This window comes from Pungitius pungitius, chromosome 17 (assembly GCF_949316345.1).
Source record: "Pungitius pungitius chromosome 17, fPunPun2.1, whole genome shotgun sequence".
NCBI classification, from domain to species: Eukaryota; Metazoa; Chordata; class Actinopteri; order Perciformes; family Gasterosteidae; genus Pungitius; species Pungitius pungitius.
In genome coordinates, this window is record NC_084916.1 from 5,856,353 (window position 1) to 5,881,644 (window position 25,292).

General features: G+C 44.6%; 3 protein-coding genes and 4 non-coding genes across 9 annotated transcripts; 6 read left to right on the plus strand and 1 right to left on the minus strand.

Annotated features, from left to right (window-relative positions):
* Positions 1-1,611: 1,611 nt before the first annotated feature.
* snapin (SNAP associated protein) lies at positions 1,612-7,680 on the minus strand. Its single transcript, XM_037473561.2, has 4 exons — positions 7,550-7,680; positions 7,174-7,220; positions 6,945-7,063; positions 1,612-4,430 (listed from the first exon to the last, which is right to left on the minus strand). The coding sequence occupies exons 1-4, from the start codon at positions 7,663-7,665 to the stop codon at positions 4,323-4,325; spliced, it is 390 nt and encodes a 129-aa protein (XP_037329458.2). The 5' UTR covers positions 7,666-7,680; the 3' UTR covers positions 1,612-4,322.
* Positions 7,681-7,728: 48 nt separating this feature from the next.
* chtopa (chromatin target of PRMT1a) lies at positions 7,729-13,676 on the plus strand. Of its 3 annotated transcripts, XM_037473535.2 has the most exons (6): positions 7,729-7,977; positions 8,496-8,585; positions 9,638-9,788; positions 12,285-12,459; positions 12,543-12,695; positions 12,770-13,676. In XM_037473535.2, exons 2-6 carry the CDS (start codon positions 8,521-8,523, stop codon positions 12,970-12,972), a joined length of 747 nt encoding a protein of 248 aa, XP_037329432.1. In that variant the 5' UTR covers positions 7,729-7,977; positions 8,496-8,520; the 3' UTR covers positions 12,973-13,676. The 3 variants fall into 3 exon arrangements, with proteins under 3 accessions (XP_037329432.1, XP_037329433.1, XP_037329431.1); XM_037473536.2 differs by lacking the exons at positions 7,729-7,977; positions 8,496-8,585 and adding an exon at positions 8,592-9,460; XM_037473534.2 differs by lacking the exons at positions 7,729-7,977; positions 8,496-8,585 and having other exon boundaries at positions 8,592-9,788.
* Positions 13,677-16,194: 2,518 nt separating this feature from the next.
* On the plus strand, positions 16,195-16,264 carry LOC119219770 (small nucleolar RNA Z40). The gene has a single exon (XR_005120529.2). It is a non-coding gene; the product is annotated as a small nucleolar RNA Z40 (small nucleolar RNA).
* Positions 16,265-16,505: 241 nt separating this feature from the next.
* Positions 16,506-16,643, plus strand: LOC119219774 (small nucleolar RNA SNORA8). Its single transcript, XR_005120533.2, has one exon. It is a non-coding gene; the product is annotated as a small nucleolar RNA SNORA8 (small nucleolar RNA).
* A 238-nt stretch (positions 16,644-16,881) lies between these two features.
* LOC119219779 (small nucleolar RNA SNORA18) lies at positions 16,882-17,015 on the plus strand. Its single transcript, XR_005120538.1, has one exon. It is a non-coding gene; the product is annotated as a small nucleolar RNA SNORA18 (small nucleolar RNA).
* Positions 17,016-17,503: 488 nt separating this feature from the next.
* On the plus strand, positions 17,504-17,641 carry LOC119219773 (small nucleolar RNA SNORA8). Its single transcript, XR_005120532.1, has one exon. It is a non-coding gene; the product is annotated as a small nucleolar RNA SNORA8 (small nucleolar RNA).
* A 5,217-nt stretch (positions 17,642-22,858) lies between these two features.
* txnipa (thioredoxin interacting protein a) lies at positions 22,859-24,998 on the plus strand. Its single transcript, XM_037473469.2, has 6 exons — positions 22,859-23,231; positions 23,384-23,459; positions 23,546-23,693; positions 23,776-24,135; positions 24,216-24,518; positions 24,611-24,998. The coding sequence occupies exons 1-6, from the start codon at positions 22,976-22,978 to the stop codon at positions 24,656-24,658; spliced, it is 1,191 nt and encodes a 396-aa protein (XP_037329366.2). The 5' UTR covers positions 22,859-22,975; the 3' UTR covers positions 24,659-24,998.
* The last annotated feature ends 294 nt before the right edge of the window (positions 24,999-25,292 follow it).

Consider the following 25,292-nt stretch of genomic DNA (forward strand, 5'->3'; position numbering starts at 1 on the left):
GGAATAGACCGGAACAGTATAACTGTATACAGTAAATTCTTCTGTTGTTTTGTATGTAGACCACTGTATGTGCAACTTTGTGTTGGTTGGGATGTACACTGTGTACATTGCTTTCGTGGGGAAAAAAAATATATTTGTTACTGTGAATTTGTGTGTTCTGAGTAAAAAAACAATATTCTAAAATATTTTACAACACACGTATGTATGTACTGTCTGTAGTAAATGTAAAAAAAAGGTCAAAGTCATTATGATGAATGGAGAAGTGTTTGCCATTCATCATAGTGTTTTACATTGAGCACATCAGTATTCAACTGGTTCTTATAAAAGTATATTCATATGATGGTTTGTGTTTGTCATTTGAAAACAAAATACCATTTTGAGAAGAAATTATATTGTTTTGAATGTAAAGTTTCATTTTGCAGGAGTATTGAGGGGTTTTGCCCATTGGGTGTGTGTTTTTTGAATTGTGTGTAGAGTTCTGAGAGTATGAGGCATGCTTTGAGAAAATGTGTCTAAACAATCGAGAAAAATTGTAATAACAATAACAATAATTTACAAAGCCTGAACGCAGAAGCAAAATTCGGTCGTCATTATATTGGATAATCATGGAGATAACTTTACACACTTTTCATCATCTAATATCAAACCAGATCAATATCATTTGCGATGCCAGTGCAATATCATTTGCACATGTATAGAATTTAGCGACCCTCTTGTCTCATGCGTCTTCCTACTTAAGCCTACAATGTGTTAATTTATGCTGATTACATGCAGAGTCTTTGCACTAAGCCTCTGTCTTCACAAGAAACTCAAGCTTAGACAAACAAAACTGCTTAGTTGGGTTGAGGAAAATGTTGTGAAATTCGGTTTGGTTTAGGGTTACTTAGGGTTAAGTAAAAATACTAAGAAAAACAAATAAAAACACGGAAATACTCCACGAATAATAGTCCTCGAGGCACCAGTGGAGGAGGTGGAGTGGCAACTATTTCTGACTATAGCCTTTTAATAAACCTTAAATCTAAACCAGATTATAGTCTTAGTCTGTTTTTTACACCCAACCTGGAAAACAATACAGCCAGTGCTCTTTGTCTAAGTGTACAGGGCCCTCAAACCAGCAAACTGTGCACACTCTTGAGCAGATATGACATTCCACCAATATAGAAGAATCTAGACTAGTTTGGCGAGAAAGCCTTAAAGCATATAAGGCCCGCCATTATGCAAGAGCAGCTTATTACAGTTTTTCTCGATTGTTTACACACATTTTCCTAAAGCATGCCTCATACTCTCAGAACTCTACACACAAATCAAAAAACACACACACAATGGGCAAAACCCCTCACTACTCCTGCAAAATTAAACTTTACATTTAAAACAATGTAATTTCTTCTCAAAATGGTATTTTGTTTTCAAATGACAAACACAAACCATCATATGAATAGACTTTTATAAGAACCAGTTGAAGACTGATGTGCTCAATGTAAAACACTATGATGAATTCATCATATTGACTTTGACCTTTTTTTTGTTCAGTGTTACACTTACTACAGACAGTACATAGATATGCGTTGTAAAATATTTTAGAAATTGTTTTTGTACTCACACACACAAATACACGGTAACAAATATATTTTATTTTCCCCACGAAAACAATGCACACAGTGTACATCCCAACCAACACAAAGTTGCACATACAGTGGTCTACATACAAAACAAGAATTTACTGTATAAGTTACAGTAAAAAAGACTATGCTGCATCCTGTCTTCTGTTCCGGTCATTTCCACAGAACCTCATCCACATCACAAGCAATGTTTTCACTGGCCAAGCAGTGGGGGAAATATCGCTCAGCATGTCGAATCCAGCCATGAAAAGCATCAACTGCTTTTTCTCCACATGCATCTTCCATAGCTTAGAGAAGGGGGATATGCGTTTGTAGATTTCGGTCATAAACTTTCCATCTCCAGGCAGAAAAGAATTCCTCCATAGCTTTGGTCAACCAAAGTGACTCAGATCTCATCAGAGTTTACGGTCCTTGGCCTTCCTCGTCCTTGTCCTCCCCTCGTCCTCCTGCTCTTACTCTCACTCCTCTGGCTCCGTTTCTAATGTTGTCATCCATTGCTCCAAAACAGAAGAGCTCACCTTTTGCCCTTTTATGCTAAAGCTCTGATTCGTAAATGTAACACTGTGTGACAGGTGTTTTCCCATGTGACGAGTCAGTGTGCATAGTAGGGCAATTGACTTTAGAATTTTGAATGACAGTGTTTGTCTTGTGAAAACAAAATTTTCTTCATGAAAATTGTGCAGAGAATGCAGAGAATTGTGTGTAGTGTTTTGAAAAAAGTGTGTTTTAGAACTGCAATTTGAGTGTAAAGCAAGAATTGTGCTTGTAGTTTGTAGTTTTGCTTGTAGCAGATTTGGTTCAGGGGGTTGGTGCATCAGTGTTGTGGTCATTGTGTGTCAAGTACCAGAATTTGTGTGTAAACAATCGAGAAAAACGGTATTCTTCATTGGTAGAGAAAAGCAAACCCAGGTTTCTCTTCAGCAATGTGGGCAGACTTACAGAGAGTCTGTATTCCTTGGACCTCAGTAGTGATGACTTTATGAACCCTAACCCTGCTTGGACGGCTTCTCTTCCAAATCTAAATCTTCTACTTGTCTCTTGGATTGAAGTTTTTCCTTTAGCACATCTTTACTGGATATAATGAATCTGTCTTTGTTGAGAGGACATGTACCACAGTCCTTCAAGGTAGCTGTAATTAAACCTCTTCTTTGTTATCAAATGAATCGCTGGTAGCCCTGGCAGCTTGTCTTCTTCCTGGAACCGGTCACGTGAAAGGGGGGTGACGAAATAAGTCAAGAAACGTCACAAGTGCTATGAACCAATCAATTAGCAAACGCAGGTGTGGGTGTAATCGTTGTCAAACTGATCCGTTTCCCATCGTGCACACAAACAAACGTCCCCGTTTGCGAGCCCATCTGTCCTTGTGAGCGTTTCCAAACGTATCTGTTTTCCGTCATGCGTTAAAAATTGTTGCAGTGTGGATGTGGCCGAAGATCATTTAAAGAAGTCTCAAATCTGTTGTGTGACTTTCTACATAAGCACAGAAAAACAGTGGTGAAAATGATGAATGACCTTCTATTTGCATTCGACAAATGACTTCCCATCCGAACCAAACAGGTCCAAGCAGCTTTTAGTTTCTTCACATAAATGAAACCAACTGATCTCAAATGGACCATAGCTCTTGCTGCTTAAATGAAAAATACTGTCAGGGGTGCAAACTCATCAGGGATGAAAAAGGTGACATGGATCCAAACCCCTTTGGGGGTCCGGGGCATGCTCCGCGAGGAACATATATATTTAAATATATGCTTCGATGTTATTCCAGTAAAACACGAATAAGCTGCGGCTATTTAGCTTGGATGGTTGTCAGCTAACCGGTTTGCTTCAAACAAGAGGAGATAAGATAACTCTATCAACTACTCACATTCAAAGCCAAATTGCTTTGAAAATGTTTGGAACCTCAAGAATAGATTTGGATTTGGACAAACAGCGGAGACCAAATGTTAGCAAAGGGGAGGCTTCTCACACCTAATTCGCTAACATTACATTGAGATCAGAGTAAGCCCGTGCTCCGTTGATTTCCAATTATTTATTTTAGAATTTTTTAATGTGAAGCAATTTAAATGTAAAGCTGAAACATAAGAGTTGTTATGGTTTTATCTATTTGTATTGCACTTTATGGAATACTTTTCTGTGTTTACTGATGCCATTTATTGTGATTGCCTGACAAACAACCAGCTATTAACTAATGAAAGTGCATATGACAAACAGTTTATATCAATGAGTTACTGTATGTCTTTGTGGACAGAGCTGGCTTCGGTCCCACCCTTGACCTGCTGCAATAAACCAAGGTTTTCTTAAAGGATTCTGGTGCTCAAATTGAATCAATATTTGTTTTCTATGTCGTTGTATGGATAATGTAGATTTGACTCCTTTTCATTTAGATAAAATGTTCCTCTTGTGTACCACTCAATTAATAACTTCCCACAGGAGGTCATGGGTAGTTATTGAATCTGTAGAACATATGTATGATGTAGTGAAACTGGAAAGCAGATTGGGTTGTATTTTGTTATTGGACAGCTGCCTAACGTTGATCAGATTGCAGCCAGGATTTTTATTTTGAACACATTATTGGACAAAGCACTGCAGGACAGCACGTCGCTGGAAAAACGGGTGAGCACATCAAAGGAAGAAGAGTGCTCCTCCGGTTGCAGTTTTCAGCAACGTGTAAGGACAGTTCACAGAGCAGGAACAGGAGGAGGTTCAAGGTTTACTGGGCGAGCGGGAGGTGAACACTCCTGAAGCCTCCAACATGGTCTTTCGCCGAGCGGTCTCCTTGGCCACGTTGTGGTTGAGTCGTCGCAGACGTTCCTGGGGACACAATGCTTAGGTCATGTGGCTGCTTTGTAGACTTTTTTTACTGTTCGTCTGTCTCTCTCTCTTTCTGTAGAGACACCTGTCCTAGGAATGGATAGCAATTCTGATCTTTCACAGAAGCCAGATATAAGAGGGTGTTTAGGGACTGACTCGGCATCAGAGCGGGGTCCCCCTTCAATCAGAGTATTGGCGGTACGATTGCCGCATCCACTAGTCCATGTGTCCTTGGGTTAGACACTTAGCGATGGCCTGGTTTTTCAGGGAGTAGCAGTTATTATTAATAAAACTAATGATTTGAAGTGTTGGTTGTAATATTGATAGGGGTAAAGGTATTGTCAATGGTTGCAGTAGTAGGGGCTGTTTGAGCAATACCGACAGCTGTATTAACAGACCAGGCAAATATTTTGATTCTTTATGTCCCCCTGTCGTCCATAGTACAGATATTTACACTTTTACCTCTGTCTCTTTAGCTGCTACAGACCATGTTAACCAGCTTGTGTCTAACAGCCTTCTTACTTTTGGTTGTGAGAGCTATCTTTCTTAAAAGAGTTGCCTTCTGTATGGAAGTAAATCTGTGCCATCGGGGGTTGAAATAAAAAGTTGATTGAATTTCTAGCACTGAATATTTATGCATTGAAATTATGTACCTGAATGTTTTTCAACATTCAAACACCGCAAAAAAATTCAACCTAAAAAAAATAAATGTTGAAATATTCGAAATGGAGGCTACAATATTCAACCCCAAAAAATTCAACCTTGGCACACCAACATCCGGGACACTAAGGAAGAGCAATCGATTCTAGATTCAAGATCAGGAGCGTGCGTCAAGCTAAAGGAGCGAGCACCCAAAACACCTTCGGCTTCGGATTGTATCCATGTCCAATAATAACGGGACTTTAACTCTTCTTCATGCCATCAGTGTGGCAACGTATGAAGAAATACATAAAAGAACATATAATGTTCACCCTAAACCAAAACGTTTGCTTGCCACTGACGATATACAACTCTATTAAAATATACAAATCAAATAAAATCCCTTAAGCTCGGTTGGCCGAGTGTGTAGCACAGCCGCTCTGTGGCGACACGGTTCGAATCCCGGTTGTGGCGGACTTTTAATAAATGTTCTTTTATGTATTTCTTCATATGTGGCAGTGACGTAGTGCTCACTTATACAATCGTAATCGCTGCAATGGATATGGGATGCATTTTTTAACATTTTCAGAACAATATGTTTGCAAATGTGTGACGACTCAAGTGACGGAGGCAGACAACACCTGCCTGCCGGGGGAAAACAAACACGCACCCGTAGCCAAACCAGTAGGTTCAAAAACCAGTAGGCACGTAACACCGTCACTGAAAAAGGGGTTCTCGTTTCAGACTTTACGAGCAAATACAGGATCCCTTTGAGATAAATTCTAAAGCCTCGCATTAAGACGTACATCCCTTTATGTAAGACTCTGCGCTACTTGCAGGTCGCTGTGTTGTGCCAGATCCTCAATAAAGTTTACCCATGGTCATGAAGACTCATTTAACGTTACGTGGACTTTGAATGTCGATTAATACCCAACTGAGATCGGCTTGTGCCGCTGTGAAAAAGGATCCTTCCACCGACGCTACTGCGGTTATTCCTGCATGTCCTGTCGGGTTTATGCGTCTGCACGCTCCGCTAAAGCCGCTGCCCCCCCCCCCACTACGATACAGCGGCTCATGTGCCTCTTCAAGCGCGTTCCTGGATTCAAAACTCCGCCAATCACTCCTAACAGCTTGTCCAAGGATCTCAGCATCATTAAATGAATTCAAAACTAGAAGAGGCGTATTGTGAGCGGCTGTACGCTCCCGTTTAACTTCCGCTTAGTTCATGTCCAATACAGTCTGTTAATGTACAAATGTCAGCTGTCTATTACGGAATCTTACAGAAACAAACCACACTGATGACATGAAGAAGAGTTAAAGCCCCGTTATTATTGGACATGTTTACAATCCAAAGCCGAAGGTGTTTTGGGTGCTCGCTCCTTTAGCTTGACGCACGCTCCTGATCTTGAATCTAGAATCGATTGCTCTTCCTTAGTGTCCCGGATGTTGGTGTGCCAAGGTTGAATTTATTTGGGTTGAATATTGTAGCCTCCGGATGTTGGTGTGCCAAGGTTGAATTTTTTGGGGTTGAATATTGTAGCCTCCATTTCGAATATTTCAACATTTTTTTTTTTAGGTTGAATTTTTTTGCGGTGTTTTAATGTTGAAAAACATTCAGGTACATAATTTCAATGCATAAATATTCAGTGCTAGAAATTCAATCAACTTTTTATTTCAACCCCCGATGGCACAGATTTACTTCCATACTTCTGCCACTAGAAAGCATGGTGATAGGAGCAGAGGTTGGAGAGAACACAAAAGTCAAATAAGTAGAAGTTGCTAAAAGGCCTTCTAGAGCTGAGGGGGACTCCGGAGTTGGTAATATGTTAATTGTTAAAGCTTTCAAAGATCTCACACCAACAATTTGCTGCTGACCTGAGCATTCTGCAGGATGTTGTTCACGAGCACCACTCGACGTCTTGCATTCAGCAGCTTCTTCACATAGGGGTCCAGGTCCAGAGCCACCTTTTGGTGTTCATTTATCCGGCACAACTCTGCAAAAAAAGTACACAGACAGATACAATATTTAGCAAACAAGTTATTTAACATACCTCATAAAAACAATGGTATGTATTTTAATTTCCAATTTAATTCAATAACGTACCTGTAGCCAGATTGTCTATATGCTCTCTTAATTCTACTTGGCTTTCTCTGTTATGTGGAAATGATCCCCATGAATCCAGAGGCAGATTGTACAGAGAAACAAAAACACCCATTAGATCGGATTAAGTGTCATCATTTGTAACTACAACACACATCCATTCAAACGCTGAACACGTGATAGGAAATATGACACCAAAGGCTTATACGTTTTAATATATGTACAAGCAATAACGACAACTACCAAAAAACACCGGACCGACACAGTGTCACGAGACAGTCAAGCGGGCTGCTGAGATGCCAGCTCTGGGGGGAGGTTTTTTTTGGATTATCCAGACAACGATTAAATACATCCGCATTCAACCGAGAATCGCATGTACCTGACTGAGTGGACGTGCACGTCGAGCTGCTGAATGGCTGGTCTCATCAGGTCGAGCAACCCCTCGGCTATAGCATCTTTGCCGGAAGAAGTCGCCACTACAGCAGCTGACGCCATTTTAGTAAACAAGCAACACTTTCAGCCCGACCGGAAGCCACGTCACTTGTTGATGACGTAGCACACCTCTCCATTTTCTTCAAGTGGTCGGTAAATTGAGCTAGCAGCACCATTTTAGGGAGCATTTTGCGTTCAGTCGGAGAAAGACTCGAATTCAGACAGTTTCTTTGAGCTCCCATTTAGGAAGTTAACTTACTTCAGCTTGTACTTAAATAAGAGGCTTTTTAGACCGCTCACACGGCAGCACCAGTTAGCTACCAAAGCTAACCATAGCTGGCCGCAAGGCTTTTTTAGACCGACGCATCATTCACTGTAAGTATAAAATACTGAAAATGATTATTTGAGACACTTGACTTGTATTAAAGCTTCCTTAATTAATATAGAATGTCCTAATAGGCCTCTGGTGTGATCAGAAGTCCTCGCGACCCGGCTAACAACGTAATTTAATTTGTGTGTGTTAGCCCAGTTGAGCTAATAGTTCCGACTGATGGAAAAGCTGCTCTATTCTTGACTCCAATCTAGACCGCTAACCACTGAGCACGCCGCTAGATAATATAATGTTAATTTAACGTTAGCGTCATCTGGACCGTGAGGGCGGTTCAGAGTGCAGTCAGAATCATCATTCATGTGTTCATCAGAAGGGGACGTCTTTTGCCCACATTCGATGAGCACGCAGCTTGTTTAATAAAGTGTTACTATCACACCGGCTAGCGCAAAATACTATTCAGAGCTATAGACGTAAACGTATTTATTTTTCAATTCCTATTCTAGTTTTGCCAGCATGGAAATGTATAACTAAACGTGAAAAACTCTATCCCCACTGTTTCCAGGAGCCTGCAAGCAAAGTCTGCCACAATGAGCGCAGCCTCCTCCCAAAAAGTTGTGCTGAAAAGTACCACCAAAGTGTCCCTAAACGAGCGGTGAGGCGCCACGCACCCTGTCAGCAGTTACACACCAGATGCGAGGGCCAGCCATGGCTTGTGATGGTTCTAGTGCTCCCTACGGAAGGCTACTGTTGGGGGACCTGACCTGACATGGATGCTGTTCTAGCTGTCCCCAGTGTGTGCACTGCTCACTCAACCTTGTTGGCTCTGTCAATATTTTTGGCGATCCGGTGGGTTTGGATGTGATTGTAGCGTGGAGAAGAAAGGGTGGACTCTGGCCAGATATCTTGTGAGCAGTACACACACATAGACAAGGGGAGAGGGTAGTGGTTGTTCAGGCTAAGCGTTGGTTAGCCTATGCTGGACCTGACCGCTGTCCTGCAAATGCTGCAGCACTCCTGCTCACTATTAAACAGCACAGTATACATCAAGTATACACCAAAAAGGTGAAAGGAAGGCTTAAGCTAAACCGGGATAATGAGGCACCTCTCAATCCTTTCGACCTCTCCCAAACCAGTGAAAGTAAAGCAAATGCTTTTTTTCCTTCTCGTGTCATTCTTTCTCTTCTCTGCTCAACATCTATAAAAGACCAGATACCCAGTCCCAGCTTGGACGTGACAGAGATCCCCTTCCCTCTCATCTCTCCATCCCTTGAGTGTCTCTGTGGTTTCACCACACGTCGCGGTCCTTGCTGTAAGTGGCTGGGTGGCTAGGCACTCCTCACGTCCAAGGCCTCTGCTGCTGCAGCATGATGACACCCCAGCCTGGCAGCTGGAGGCCTGTAAGTGGCAAATGGCGTTCTTCTGTCCCGTCTCTACCTCTGTCCCTCTGTCTTTGAGTTTGCCTTTCTTCTTTGAGACAACATGCTTAATCAAGTATTAGTCATTCTGGATGGTCATGTCGTTGAGAAAGTGAGTGCCAACAACTGGAACATAAGTCTTGCATAACCAGAAGGCCACCACAGTCTATGTGGCTTCGTCCATTCTATGAGAAGTTGACTTGATGTGGAACCCTGCTTCCTCCTCCTCCTGCATATCCGCTGTCCCCCTCTTTTACTTCCTCCCTCTTTTTCCCTCCCAACTCCAAAGCTTCACTAACATGCTGAAGAACAAGCAGCCTGCTGCAGTTAGCATTCGAGCCACCATGCAACAGCAGCATTTGGCTAGTGCCCGCAATCGCCGGCTTGCCCAGCAGATGGAGAACCGGCCCTCGGTGCAAGCAGCTCTGAACCACAAGCAGGTGAGGCCAACGATCAGACGATGGGTTTTACCACACACAGCCATGTTTTGAGACACGGCTGCTATATGGGAACAAGAAAAAATAATTGCTCCTTTAAAGTAAAACCCTCTGGTAGTGTTTCTAGTGTAAGAAATGGGTTTGCTTGATTCTTTTGCTCATAAAAGGAGAAATCACCTTATAGTTTACTAGATTATTGGCTATTTAAATGTGGTCATCGACACTTGTTTATCCGCCTGGCTGAAGTCTCTGCTAGCAGAGAGCATTTAATGCTTTTGTTTTTTGTTACAGTTTATATGTGGACTCGACTGTAGTTGTGCAGAACAAAATAAGCATTGATCAGAAGTCCTCAGTTTTGTGTTGTCGCCCTCCTCAAAGCCTCCAACTGACTTCAGACGTCTGCTCCGTAGGTCTGAAGTGGTCATTGGACTTGACCGCCGCTATTCACTTTCATACTTGTGCATTTTATGAGAAGAGGCCGTGGCGTTGCCAAATGTATTCGTTCTCGGCAGAGTTATCAAACCTGCATTTTTGTTGTCCTGAAACTCGGGCAACGTGTGGAGGCTCAGTGTGACCGTAGCAACAGTAACCTTTACTAAAATGGGAATGTAGTAGTGTGGACATGGCCTGCAGAAATTTGAAAATTGAAATTTACTTTATTAAGTCTATATGATTTATATCAGACTGACCCTATTCTAATACCTCACATTGTACATTCTCACAAGTAATGTAACATAAAACGATTTGCACTACCATGTTTTTAAGGACAAAAGCAACGTTCGCCATAAAGGCTATGATGAGTCCTGTAACGGGACATTTTTATAAACAAGCTGGAAATGTGTGCAGAGGTCTGTGGTTACCTTGTACCTGCCTCATGTCCTTCTCAGGTGGGTGGATGGATGGTGGTGAACACAGTAAATGGCCATGCACTCCATCCTTCATAAAACTAACATTTGATTGTTTGGTCCGTTGCAGTGGCCTCCTTACCGTGTGTGTGTGTCTTTTAGGGGCCGGAGACATGATCAGAACAGTGATCCTGCTCCTTCGCTGCGTCTTTGTGTTTTGACCTGTCAAACCCCAAACTGGCTCCATATTAATAAATCGTATTATTTCGACGGGGGGGGCTCTTGGGGACAATACTATCATGCCTTGTTCACAGCATACAGGTATCTCCTTTTATAGCCTGTTGTAAACGTTTGATCTGTGGGGAGCATGGCCGTCGTCCAATCAGAGGCATGGCGGTTTGAGCCCAAGTCCTGCTAACGTGTGTGTCTAGCTGTGTCTCAAAGTCACTAGGCTGCATTCGGGCGCATTCGGTGACCCATGCAGTGCGGGCAGACAAAGATTTTATTCATCCAGGACTGACGCGGCTGATGCAACAGCAGCGAAAGAGTTCACTTTTAACTGTAATGTTAAGTAATAGAATTCATTTGAATATCTACAGATATAAATGTTATAATATAACCTCACATCTTAGTTTATGAAATCGCTTAAGTTCCGTGACGGTAACAAATGTTTTTAAATACACATAAGACTAGAATAAACGCCTCTTAGCGTTGCGCCCCCAATATGGTGGGGACCACATTGTTACTGCACAACCCGAACAAAGACAAATTCAACGAATACTTTTTTTAACCTACACCTGTTTAGTTATGTCTCCGGTTGGAAACATAAGCAAATAGTTACCCCGGGATATGTTGAGTTTTTGTGTTTTACTCCACCCGATCACCAAAGAACACATAACAATACTAACAAAACAGTTAGGTAAAAGGTCTGTTGCTCTTTGGTGGGATTGGACAGTTCATCCCAAATAGCTTGCTCCTGTAGCTGTTACTACGATGTGTGAATGTTGGTGGCTGATGGGCAGGTGTCACTCTATGGTAGCTCCTTTTATCATGTGCCAGTTCCACAATGCTCTAGATCAGTGATTCTCAACTGGTGGGTCGCGGACCCGTTTTTAGTGGGTCGCGGACCTTTGCTTGGGAAAATTTGAATAAAAAAAAAAATTCATCCTGTGATTTTATTTTGAAGGGACTTTTTCAATGCAGCGGAGTGTCGTTTTTTTTTTTTGCCGGCTCGTCCGTCCATGTTTTCAGCAGCGTGTGCCAGGTTGGGTCAAACCTTTCTGATATGGGGGAGACGTTGGGTTTTTAGGATAATTAAATATCCTGAATATAAAATTCAGCTTATGAACTTTATTTTGAATAAATTTGAGATGTTGAGAATGTTCCTCGATTTGGGTCGCGGCTTATCATTAAGGGGTGATGGTGGGTCCCGGAGCCAGACCAGTTGAGAACCACTGCTCTAGATCCATGGAGCAGAATGCGGTGTAACGGTCTGATGCAAAGCACAGGGTGCTATGCATCAAGCTCTCTGGCTTTTGGTCTACAAGCAAAGCTGCTGTCGTTGACCGTGGTTGCCGCTAGCTTCTGTGGCATGACTACTCCACAGAACCGGCTCCTTTGTTTCGCTGATATGGTTTCGTGAATTACCTGTCAGAGCCTGAAGCAGCGCCTGGGGAAGAGCAACATCCAGGCCCGGCTGGGCCGGCCTCTCGGGACTCTGATGCGTGGAGGAGCTGCTGGAGGTAGAGGGGGAATGCGAGGAATGACCAGGGGCGCCCTCCGAGGAAGAGCCCGAGGAGGAGTAATGAGGGGAGCCCTGTCCCTCAGAGGTGGGAATCCACGACCTTTCCCAGTAATAAGGATCTGATTCCAGCTCATTGTGTCCCTGGGTTTGTTTCTTTTCTTTGCACAGGGAAGCGAGTGTCTGCCACAGGGGTCCCGATGCGAGGTCGTGGTTTCGCTGGCCGTCTCTCAATGCGTCGAGGAGGCCGCCATCGCGGAGGACTTCCCGGCAGAGGGGGAGCTCTGTCCAGAGGAGCAGCACGAGGTGGAGTCGCAGTCAGAGGTCAGATAATTTGCTAAGTGAATAGACCTTGGATTGGTGCTGTTCAGTCACTGTTGCTGTTTGTTTGTGGACAGGCCGCGGAGGACTGCGTGGGCGCGCTGGTTTCGCCGGTCGAGGTGGTCGTGGCCGCGGACGAGGTCGAGGCGTTGGCCGACAAGCTGTAACCCGTGAACAACTGGACAACCAGCTGGACGCCTACATGTCGAAGACCAAAGGCCACTTGGATGCTGAGCTGGACGCCTACATGGCCCAGGCAGACCCTGACAGTATGGAGTGATGCTGGAGGACACTGTACAGCTGAACTTGCCCCACAGTAACGGGCTCAGAAATGGTCATGTTTGTAATTTAGATGAGCAGTGACAGTCAAGGACTCTTAGCTTTGGAATGGCAGGAAATCAAGGTTTCCCTCGCTCGTGCTTCGACCACTACTCTGTTCTACATCTACCTGCTCGTGCAACATCCCTTTTTTAAAGCTGGATTAAATGTGTGGAGGGACCTTTTTAAACATCAACATCATTTTTTTATAATTATTATTCTGTCGTTTTATTTTTATTATTTTTTTAAGTATGACCAGAGAAACTCTTTAAATGTTTAGGACAGGATTCTACAATGGTCAATGATCTAGGTAATGTTAAAACTGATGTTTAAACGTTGAAACCTATTTTAAATCACACCTGTTTCATTTTACATGTACTCACATGTGTGCTGAGAGCTTTGGGGGATTTATTCATTAGCTTGTCTCAGCAACATTTACAGTACAAAAGCTTTCTAAAATATTTGTTGAAGATGTAAGCAAAGAGTTTCCATTTGCCATTGTTTTGTATCTGAACTATGTAGTACTTTGACGTATTTAGTTCCTCTGTATCTTCCACCCGTTGGCATCCTGCAGTGAGAATGCACATTCTTAACTTGTTCTTGAGAGCATTTGTATGAAAAGCAAGTGAAATAGGTTTTAATTAAAACTGGAGAGGATTTCCCTAATTGTGTCACTTGAATGCATTTATTTCCATGAGTAGAAGTATTTTGTATCAATAATAAAATAAGTGGGTATGTTGGGGAATATGCTCATCAGATGTGTGCCTGGGGAGGTGAAGGCCTTCATTTATGGGGATAAGGGGTTTTCAACTTTATGTTGAGTGTCATTTCTTCCATACATTTACTGGAGTGAGGTTGATGTAACATTAAGCTGCATAAGACATACTCCGATGTGGAGGACTACGTCTGGACAGCTGCTGGTTTCTTTTTCGGGCTCCTCACAGGCTCCTCCCCTCACGAATATCCATAGTACACCACCGGGGATGTTTTTAGGCCTCTATGTATCCACTCATCAGAAGTTTCTCACATTCTGTGTGTTGTGCATGAGGGATCAAGGGTGATTTGGGATTTTTACTTCTACATCTCAGTCATTTTATTTTGGGTAAAATAAAAGATTTGAGGAAAATATTTTATTGGGTAAATTATTTGTCAGCTTTGTCATCTTAAATTGCCAAAGTGCCTTCAATGTATTGGTAAGTACTTGTTCCGAGTTTTGAAAAGTTCTGTGTCAATATAATTTCCCCCCTTATTAATATTAGTAAATTGCAAATGGAGGAAATGGAAGACTTAGCCAAAAACTATGATTTCAAACCTGGTTTATTAGTTGTACACAGCTGACCCCTGGGCCCCCCAAAACGTTTTTTGCAATAATCCCCCTGAGACATTTACTGACATGAAGAGACATCCCATATTTCCCCCAGTGCTCCAAAAAGGAATATAAATAAAGTAATAATGAAAGCACAAAGCACAGACCCCAGACTTCACATGAGATGTCAATCAGAAAGCCAGTCCCCAGTTTCAGACACGTATACAGTTGTCTTGCGACCTTAAAATAAACCAAGCTCGCCTATTGCGAATGGTCTTGTGTATTGCGTATTTGATTTACAACGCATGATATTTAGAATTTCCGAGCCGCCCTGAACGCGCGTTGCTGTCGGAAAGTGATTCCAACTGACGTTAACTTCCCCTATAAAGGCGTTCGCGTCACGTCATCAGATCCTCTTACCACGGTCATCCGAGTGGGGTCCACACCGGAGAGCATGCAGGTAACGATACATGTTGTTCTTAAATATTGAACCAAATGCAAACAGACATCTCGCCGAGCGGGATGTCTGCATGCAGCTAAGACATGACTTTTGCTCTTTTTATGGTATTATTCAGTCGTTCAACCATGTTGTGCATCTACTCGTGAGCGCCTCGCAACCCATATCCGCCAACGGCTAAATTAGCTAACTAAACTGGATCCCTTGTATTACACGTCTGATCCCATTAAGTGGAATGCGTCCTGTTACGGATTGTAGCCTATAAAGGATTCATTTTCCATCGGAGTTTTAAAAGTAAAGTTGGTTAACGTGACCGCTTAGACCAAGCGAAATGGCCGACGGTACCTCGCTCGTTCTTCAGCGAGATATGCCGGTCATTTCTTAACTGTTTGCTTGGACAAATAGTAACATTACTCTGACTTCATTGCGGCTCTGACTTCATTGTGGATTTAAATTGTCTTCGCAGTTGGGTGTGGTTTTTGGCGCGCACCACGTGGGTGGTATCGAACCCTCCCTCGCCGCGGTGCAGACTTGTCTGTGGGATTGTCCTGTGCAGTGGACTGACCCCCGACCAGCTGTGGCTATAGAACAGACAGGTTTTGCTTTCACCTCTGCACTGCTGGTTGCTGAACTGTGACAATGAGGCCTGGCACATTTCTGCATCGATAAATTCGTGAAACGCTCACAGTATACGACTATGATTTAAGCACTGGGCTCCCCCTCTACAGGATGTCAGCACACAGCTGCCGGTGTGTGGTCGGCCATGCTGGGACATGAGGTGAGCACTAAAGTTATTTCTTTTGGGGGGGGGCTTTAATTGGCAAATCTAGTTTGGGCCCAAATGGCTCTGAAGCAAGTCTTAAAAGCCTAACGGCATTTTCATCATTGAAAGCGAACTAGCTGCCTATATTCTAGTAGGTTTCAAATGATTTGCTTCAAATGAAGCTGCATTGTGGGCCCAGTGTGAGCTCTGGTTCTGTCTGTGGGCCGCAGAGCTCACACAGTGCACAGAGCAAGCATTTCCCTTGCAACCCACTGCTGTGCACTCTGCAGCAGTGTTACTTATGGGAATAGACAGCTGTTCATTTAAAAAGAGTTACTGTTCATGAGCGTCAAGACTTTTCTCCCCGAGGAAGCTGAAATCCTCTATTGGAAAAGGTAATCTCAGCTAGTATGCTGCGGATAAGGCGGGATCAATAGGGTGGTCAGTGGCGTTCCTCTAAATTGACCCCTTTTGGATGGGGTTCAGATGTTTAATAATTTTGTGTCTTTTTGCCTGTAGGCTGTCTATTAAGTGTCTGTTTTTGGTTTACTGGGAATAATGTAGTTTGATTTTGAATGTTGACCGCCTGTTCTCTCTGGCAAGGTTTGCGGACATGAGGCCGGCTCGGTAAGTTCTCATGCAGAATATTTGATCTCATTGTGTCATGATGATCGGCTAAATGTTCAACTGCTCTGAAATGTGATTGACAGCTGCCTCTCTGAACTGCTTGCTGACGGGGTGATGAGTGTGGGTTCCTCTGGAACACATTGTCACCTTCCTCCTTCCTTCCACAGGTTTCCTCCCTGCACTGGTCTTCTGCACCAATTCACTGTCATGTAAGTTCTAAGGATGTATGTTATCACTTATTTCAATAATGCCAGCCTGCCAGAACGATTAGGAGTGGTCTTTGCAACTGGCCACAACCAACTGACATGTATGATGGCTGCGACCTGACCAGAATATGATCCCTGCACTGTGTGGTATCTGCAGCCAGTTGGTTCCTCAGCTGGTTTGTTCAAAAGTCAGTGCTAAAACAACTCGGCATCTGGCATCGTTGGTCTCCATGCTGCCCATGTGTGGAGTCCTGGTATGGTTGTTGAGACACAACTAGTCTGTATTTAAGCAGTGACTTAATAGTTTGTTGTCTTTGTAGAGTTATTGTGAAATTTGGTTGCACAACAAAGATCTCTATGTACGTGAGCATTAATTAAAACTTGTCTGATGGACCATTTGTTCCAGGTTCCTGCTGCATAAAGACTGGCATACATGTCCCGCAGCAGGCATTCACACACTTAAGGTTGGTTGAACCCGTTGGATGATGGTTGTGGTGGTGTTGACCCGTGTAGCTGAGGTCTATCCCGACGGGTCTTTAACTGTAGGGCCATGTCGTTGGAAATGCCTCAAAGAGTAATGCTGCAGTTTCGCTTTACCCACATGTTCACTGCCATGAGCTTTGTGAGATATCACTGCAGAACATGTGTTTGCAGGAGTTACCCCCACCAACCAACTTTAAGAATTTTTTTGTTTAGTCTAAAATTCTCTTCCCCGATGGGCGCATACAGATACATGCACGCAGGCCCACAGAGCTCGTTGGGAAAAAATGTTTGAGATTCTTTGCTTTTGGTGATTTAATGATTGGTTTACAACCTCATAACAATCTTGAGACTACTCCTACCATTAAATTTTATATACCTGTTATAATGGTAGGGGAAACACTGCTGAGATAGGGCTGTGTGAAAGATGTTAACTTTTAGTAAAGGTGATTTTAAATGTCATCTGTAACTAGTGAATTTAACTGAGGCATTTGACCAGTGCTTGTTTTTTGCCCGCCCAGGTGGTGGGAGACCCCAGCAAGGGTTAACGTCTCCCAGCTGTGCCCACTGATGGCAGACTGAGTCTCAAGAACACGTCTGGTAAGAATTCTTTTGTGCTTTACGTTGTCTAATGACCGAACAGAATATGATCCCTGCACTGTGTGGTATCTGCAGCCAGTTGGTTCCTCAGCTGGTTTGTTCAAAAGTCAGTGCTAAAACAACTCAGCATCTGGCATCGTTGGTCTCCATGCAGCCCATGTTTGGAGTCCTGGTATGGTTGTTGAGACACTAAAGCAGTTTACTTTTAATGCAGCACCTCAGCACAGTTGTCTTGCTATTGTAATGCTGGCTTTAAAGGAGCGTTCATGGTTTCTTTGGTCAAGGTGTTCTTTATGATTGTGTCTGACTGAGCTTATTAAGCAAACTGCATGTAGTGATCACATTCCTAACAAAGCCTCTTTGGTTCCTCTAGGCTTCTGTGGCAGCGACACTACTCCTCCCTGCAGGTCTCCAGTGGGCGCTGACTACAGAAGTGAGTGAAGTAGTTGGTGGGTGGTGTTGACCAGTGTAGCTCAGGTCTATCCCAAACAGGCCTTTAACTGGAGGGTTATGTTTGAAATGTCTTTAGAGTAACTCTGTATTTACACTTTACTCATGTTCACTGCATGAACTTTGATATCACTGCAGAATCTGCACTGGGTTTGAGATCAGATAAGTGGGAGCTTCCTATAGTCGCGGCATGAATAATACAAGCAGCCTCTTTTAGTAAAGTTGTGTGCTTTAGTGGTTGGTCATATACCAAGGCTCTTGGGACTCCCCATTCCTGATCTGCTGTGGAATTGACCAGAAAGCAAACTCCATCCCACTGGGCTTCTCCAGCATCCTGCTGAGATGACCTGCTGGGAACAAGTCTCCTTGTACTGTAAACGTGTGTTATTTTATTACTGAGTTGAACATGTCTACAGTAGAGCCTAACAGCTGGACTGCATGTTGCCTATTTTCAGGTTGAGTGACTTCACTGCTGCCAGGACTTGGAATGAGCTCTATGCAACCTGACAAATGAATAAAGGCAAATAAAACAAAACTGTCTTGGTCTCTATGAACACCACAATGTTTTAAAGTGCTTGGTGCATTGTATTCCCCCCCCCCCCCCCCCCCCCCCACGCCACGTCGGCAGCGATTCTTAACACCACAACTTTAAATCCAAACTGCAATTTTCAAACATGTTAGGTAAAGGTCATGTGTCGTATGCCTCCTTTTAGTGGGCATTATACTGGTTCTTGCTGGACAAGGACCCCTGTGTAGCCTTTGCGGCCCCTCTGCATTGCAGGCCGTCTAAGATTTTAAGACTTAAACTTACCGTTTGAAAAGTTTTTTTTTTTTTTTATTCCGGTCTCACATGAGTTAAGTTTATGTAAGTTTAAAAAAAGACTACCACCTCACAAGCCCAGAGCTGCAATAATGGGTCATCCAGGGTCAACGTGTGCCGCTGTCGGCAAAACGAACACGCACGCGTAGCCAAAACAATAGGTTCAAAAACCAGAGGGCACGTAACAACGGCGTTACGTGCCGTTGGCAAGGAATAATCCTTTCTGCGGTACAACCCGGCTTAGTTCAGTCTACTTTCAAGAGTCCTCAAGCTGATGTTTACACCGTGTAGACATGACAATGTCCACGATTACAGCGTACGAGTGGCCCTCGTTAAAATACTGAACGCCATGATGCAGTATGTCTGGTGTTTCCGTCTGGTCCGCATCCTTTAAAAACTCACCACCGACCACACGTAACTCAAAACTGCGTTAAGCTGTTCATGTGTTTGCCACAAAAGGGGCAAAACATCCCTCGGCCGCAGTCCATATTCAGACTGTCACCATGAACTCCACAACGACAACTCTAAAACACCGCGCTCAACACTTCCATGTCACTTCCGGTATGTGGTACATTCCCTTTCCGTGAAGAATCTGTCCTATGTAAAATTGTTTCGGGATTGGTAAAAGTGTCTAGCGTGATGTTATACATTATAACATTTATATCTGTAGATATAAATGTGAGTGAATTCTATTAACGTTATATTTAGAAGAACTCTTCCACGCTGTTGATCACCCCCTCCGTCCTGAATAAATTTAATCCTCGGCAGGCCGCACTGCATGCTGGGATATGCTGGGCCCAAAGGATACATCCAATGTGTCCTCCAAATCTGCTCCTCGTACGGAGGATAAAAAATGACATATAAATAAATACGGAAATGTAGAAATAGATTTATGTTCTGTTTAGGTATCAACTTAATACATTAATAATAATTTATTAATTAATAGTTTATTTAATTTATTAATTAATTTATTCATACTTAAGTCATTTTTTTGTCCTTCATATCCTGGAGGTTTCGGAGGAGCTCGACTGAATGGGACAGGCAAGTCTCAGCTGGGCCGCAGCGGGAGTGAAGTGTGTGGTCGATGAATGCATCCTCAAGGATGCAGCCTAGCGGCTTTGAGACTCAGCTTGTGACTACCAAGTATTAAGTCAGCGGGTCCGGTGTCAAACCAGCCAGCGAGTGCACTTTACCCTCCAAGCCTGATGTCAGCCACCATTCTTGGGGACTTCTCATCCATCTCCAGACTAGGAGACCAGGGGCCACCACAACCCTCCCACTAAGGAGCTAGATCAGGGGTGTCAAACATTAGGGCCGAATGGGTGACTTTTCTAAATGTGAACATTTTAATAATAATGTCACTTTTAGGTAGCTGCTATTCCTAACGTCCACTGGGGGGCACACTCTAAGTAAGGGCATTCATTGGATCAGGGGGATCCGGTGGTTCACCAACACATTGCAAAAAATAAATAAAAATCAGGTCACCGCGCAATCAACCGCAGGAGCTAACAGAAAACCTCGGTAATTCTAAGTTGCGAACAGCACTTGCTTACTGACGGACAATTTGATTAAATTCAGCCCTGGCCAGTCAGTACAAGTCATCCGAGTAAGGTAATGATCAAGAATGTCTGAAACGACGGTTCCCCTGCTTCTGACAGACGAGAGGCTTGTTGTCTTGTATCGAATCGTTTTGCGCCCACATGCGTAGTGCTGTTCCGTTTGGTCACCGCTAGTGCTCATTATTATTATTCTGTCAAACAACCAGAGGGGGCAGGAACCGGCCTACGGGTGGGGGGTTGATCTCCATGGCTTGTATTGAAAAGTTGAATGAAATGTGGCGAGCCAAAAAGTGTTCCGACCACAAACGGTGGTCTCCCTGTCGGACAGACCACCTGCGGACCCCCCCCCCCCCCGGTCTGGCCCGCTTGAGATCAAAGTGGGCATGTGGCACCCGACTTTAATGAGTTTGACACCCCTGAGCTAGAGCAGTGTGATTATGGGTGGGTAACATTAGCTTATCTTTGTTTGTTGGTTTGTTTGGGCCTAGCATGATATTCATGGTATGAACAATATCTTCATTTGCGTTAGGGTCAAAGCTGAGGGTAGCAGCGTTGTAGCCGCCATGACCAAGCCTCAATATCACCGAACTAACATTGTTTCAAACTACCCATGAAACTACATTGTTTCAAACTACCCATGAAACTATATTGTTTCATGCTACCCAAAGATAGCCATGGATAGGGTGCTAGCATGCTAAGTTATGCAAAGCTAGCCATGCTCCTTTTTGTTCCCCAAATTAGTATGATCTGATATCCCAGTTCCTTCTGTCCACAGACCACAGAGTAGTCTACTTTACTGTCTCTATGTCTAAGACATCTCCAACAGAGGATGCATACAGATATATACGTATACTGATCGGAAAAAGGTGTGGAAGGCAGTGTCCACGCCCCTCGATGTGACGTCTCCTGGTGCGTTCCATGTACCTAGTTATTTTGAGTCTATTACTATATATGGAGGTGCAATGAGGTATTACACTGGATGGTGCGTTCAATGTAAGTTCGTATGTTTACTGTCTGCCAATAGACGTGGCGGTGCCATAATGCATTTCTTTAATTACATAGTTTCAAAACCATAGCAGTACACTGGTATTACACTTAATGCATTTATTAATAATAAGATTTATGAGCCAGGTTGTCAGTTTGTTTACGATATTCTACATTGTTCAAATGAATTTCCAAAGAAGTCTTAACTTAATACACAAACCTTCTGCCAGGTTTGCTCATTCACGACATTATTTAGTAGTGCAGTGGTAATTCATCCTCAACACTGAGTATTTTAAAAGTTTGATGCTGTGAAATAAGTAGGTGAAGGTTCACAGAATGGAACAATGTGATCTCATCACATCAAAAACAGCTTCTAGACCAAACCCCCAGCAACAACACTGGGCGGTGCAGGTCACATGATACCACATGCACACATTACAGAGTAAATGACTTTGAAACTAGAAAGTACACGTCTTGAGTGTCTCACCCACACACGCATTAGTGTTATTGGTGCGATAGAGGGAGCCGTGGAAGGAACGATGTCGAAAGCTGTGTTGAACACCAACTTCTCAGAATAAATTAGGTCCCATGGTGCACCGATCTCTCAATCTTCACATGCAAGTGTGGGAAAAATAACAGAATTGCACATCTATGATACCTCCTGATGAAACAGCCTGTCAGTAAATACTCCCGTTGCAAAACTAAAGATATGTGTATGAAACACTAGAGTGCCACATAGCTTGAGCCAGGAGTGAAAGAGATCTGGCTGCACCTTGCTCACTGGGTGGGGGTATCACCACCAACTAAGGACCAAAAGTCTGGGACACAACAAAATAAGAAAAAACAAGGAAAAGCCTCGAGACAGCAGACACAAACACACCAAGCACCTTATGTTATTGCTACTTTGTTGTGTACTGTATATGTATACGCATGTTTTATACTTGGTCTTCTGTATAACTATATGTATCTGGTTTGCTGATCCATGCATTTGCTTAATTTATTTTTTGGGGATGTGAGGCAAACTTATGATTCAAATGGTTAAACCCAAATCCCGCCCTCCTCTGCCGAGTGGACAGGTTTCTCATGGCTGGCCCAGATTAGATACACCGTATCATGCCAGCTGTTATTGTGCTTTAGAAGTGCGGATTTCCACTGTATTGATATTAGGAGTGGCCAAATAAACCTGCGACAACGTTTGGGCCACATAATCATGTTATGTTAACATTACATTTAATAAATCATTTGATAAATGCATCATGCTCTTTCCAGTGAAATGTCTAATAAAGGCAGCGGTGTGTTGTGAGAGCGATGTACTTCTTGTATGTCGCTGATACTACTGCAGTATCAGTATGTGTGTGATAAAAACGGCTCGCAGCTCTGTTTACTACCGAACTTCTGCTCCCCGAGTGGGCCTTCCACTTCCTGTGAACACATCTGCTGAGCACGCTCTAGATTCTCGCAGACACGCGGTGTCCACGCGTCGGCTGCGGCCGCTCATTGGCTGGAGCCGACACAAACAAAGCATTTCCACCAATCAGAGCCGTGTGCACGCGCTGAGCCACACTGTTCATACTGGCCGCTCGTGTCTCGAGTGAGACAGGTCCCTTAAAAGCAGCGGTGTCCTCTTTGTTTACAGCAGAGTGGACGGAGCAGGCGCGTCGTGTCGGATATCTCGCAGCAGCAGCAGCAGCAGCAGCAGCAGCAGCAGTAGTCATGGTGGCTATGGCGAAGAGAATGAAATGCTTTCAAGTCGTATTTTCGGACCCGAGCAAGACGTTCTACTGCGGCGGGGACAAGGTGTCCGGCCGGGTGGAGGTGGAAGTGAACGAGGTGACGCGGGTGTCCGCGCTGAGGATCCTGGGTTTGGGCAGCGCCAAGGTGGAGTACGCCAAAGGGAAGCAGCGGTGCCGCCAGGAGGCCGAGTACCTCCGCTATGAGGAGGTTCTGCTGCTGGACGACCACCCCGCCGGTACGGCCACAACCAGCCACCAACGCTGGTGTCGTGGTCCCTCTTTTTAGAAGCAGTCGACCTGTTGTTTTGAAGTCACGCAGCTGCTGGTGTCGTGCAGCCACAGTCTCTAGACCACCTTGGTAATCACGTGCTCTATTTACTCTCTCCAGACTCCGACGGATCAGTCGTGTTGAGGCCCGGCAACAAGTACGAGTACCTGTTTGGATTTGAGCTGCCCCAGCAAGGGTAGGACGCCGTTCCCTGTCCTCCACAGTAGTACAACACGGCAGCGTGTCCTTGCCATGTACTTTACTTTACCTCTCGTCTCTCAGGCAGCTGGTGTCGTCATACAAGGGGAAGTTTGGCTTTGTCCAGTACTACGTGAAGGCCCTGCTGGAGAGACCCCAGCAGCCTACGCTCCAGTGTAAGAAAGCCTTCGAGGTGGAGGAGCCCCTGGATGTCAACACCCCAGACCTTCTGGTGAGTTCACTGCTCATTCATCATTACCATGAAGTGCTGCGTGTCCACTTGAGTTGGGTCTCAAGGTTGCGTGTCTCCTCAGTCTCCGACAGGTGGCATGAAGGAGAAGAAGGTCACCTGTATGTTCATCCCTGATGGCCAGGTGTCACTGAATGCCAAAATCGACCGGCGTGGCTTTTGTGAAGGCGAAGACATCTGCATCAACGCCAAGTTTGAGAACACGTGCTCTCGCATTGTGGTCCCCAAGGCCGCCATCATAGCCAAACACACCTACCAGGCCAATGGCCGCACCAAGGTCTTCCGTCAGAAGCTGTCCTCGGTGCGCGGCAACCACATCATCTCCGGCATGTGTGACGCCTGGCAGGGAAAGACAATCAGGGTGCCCAAGATTAAGCCGTCTATGCTGGGCTGCAACATCATCCGTGTGGAGTATGCGCTCATGGTGAGCTTTTAGTTCCTGCATCTGGCCAGATAATCATCTCCAGTAAAAGTCAATGTTAAATCATGTGATCCTTTTGCTAGATTTACATTCACATCCCTGGGAGTGAGAAGCTGATCCTGGAGCTGCCGCTGGTCATCGGTACTTCCGGTCTGGGCAGCCGCAGCAACAGCGTGAGCAGCCAGGAGGGGTCGGTCAGCAACGCTTCCCAGAGCTGGGTGTCCCTGCGGCTGCCCTCAGAGCCCCCCAGCTACTCCGACGTCAGCCGCGATTTCCGCCTGGATCAGCCCCTCACGCCGCTCCTGGACGACTTCGACGGGGACGGAAGCCCCATCTTCATGAACGCCCCGGCCTTCCAGTTCCCACCACTCCCAGCATACACGGAGGTAGGGACCTCCATCAGCCTTTCTGTCACACCAAGAGCAAATGGGATTCTCTGTGATTCTCTGAGATCTAAAACCAGTTCATCTTTTTCCAGGCTGAGGAAGACTACCACGGCAACGCACGCATGCTGCCGGTCTGCTGAAGTCCTGCAGGGACTCGAGAACCCTAGTCTAGCTCTCAGGGACTATTCAACTTAAGCACTTGAAAAGGAGCCGGAGATCCAAACTCTAGACGAGATGTGTTGGATGGAGAAGTAGAGCCGGGACTGTGTCTGCTCCGTCAGCAGTCTTCACTGCTTTCATCAGCTATGCTAAACCCTCTGCCTGGCACCCTTTGGGCCGGGGGGGGCCTGGGGGCCAAACCACATGGGCTGCGGCACGCTACGTTTCTGAGTACGCTGTCCCTTCCACAGGCTGAAAGCGATCAGGGTCCCACTTCCCTTCTCAGCCACTTTATGACTTTGCCTTGGGGGGGGGGGGGGGGGGGGGGGCAGAGCATTGTTTAAGTCAACCCCCAGCCTGCTGCAACGTCTCCTTTCATTCTTCTAGTGTGTCCTTCCCTCGTTGACATTCCTGTCAAGCGCTGTGTTTAAGGGAGTTCACCCGAGGAATCTACCGTCCTTTGTAACACGTCCAGGCACAATTTGTCAGGAACGTTGTTGTCTTTGAGAATTAAAGCATGTAGAATAATCTTCCTTGGCTGCTAATACAAATTAATGCAGCATTCATATTTTCTTATGTACTTGTGTGTTTATAAAATTGTATGTTATTCCTGTA

Coding starts and splice junctions, on each gene's coding strand:
- snapin (XM_037473561.2), bottom strand. CDS start 7,665: ATGGCGTCAGCTGCTGTAGTGGCGACTTCTTCCGGCAAAGATGCTATA. Junction 7,064..7,173: donor TATAGACAATCTGGCTACAG/GTACGTTATTGA, acceptor CTTTTTTTGCAG/AGTTGTGCCGGATAAATGAA. Junction 4,431..6,944: donor ACATCCTGCAGAATGCTCAG/GTCAGCAGCAAA, acceptor TTGTGTCCCCAG/GAACGTCTGCGACGACTCAA.
- chtopa (XM_037473534.2), top strand. CDS start 9,552: ATGTGGAACCCTGCTTCCTCCTCCTCCTGCATATCCGCTGTCCCCCTC. Junction 9,789..12,284: donor CAGCTCTGAACCACAAGCAG/GTGAGGCCAACG, acceptor ATTACCTGTCAG/AGCCTGAAGCAGCGCCTGGG. Junction 12,460..12,542: donor GGGAGCCCTGTCCCTCAGAG/GTGGGAATCCAC, acceptor TTCTTTGCACAG/GGAAGCGAGTGTCTGCCACA.
- txnipa (XM_037473469.2), top strand. CDS start 22,976: ATGGTGGCTATGGCGAAGAGAATGAAATGCTTTCAAGTCGTATTTTCG. Junction 23,694..23,775: donor TCAACACCCCAGACCTTCTG/GTGAGTTCACTG, acceptor GTGTCTCCTCAG/TCTCCGACAGGTGGCATGAA. Junction 24,519..24,610: donor CACTCCCAGCATACACGGAG/GTAGGGACCTCC, acceptor ATCTTTTTCCAG/GCTGAGGAAGACTACCACGG.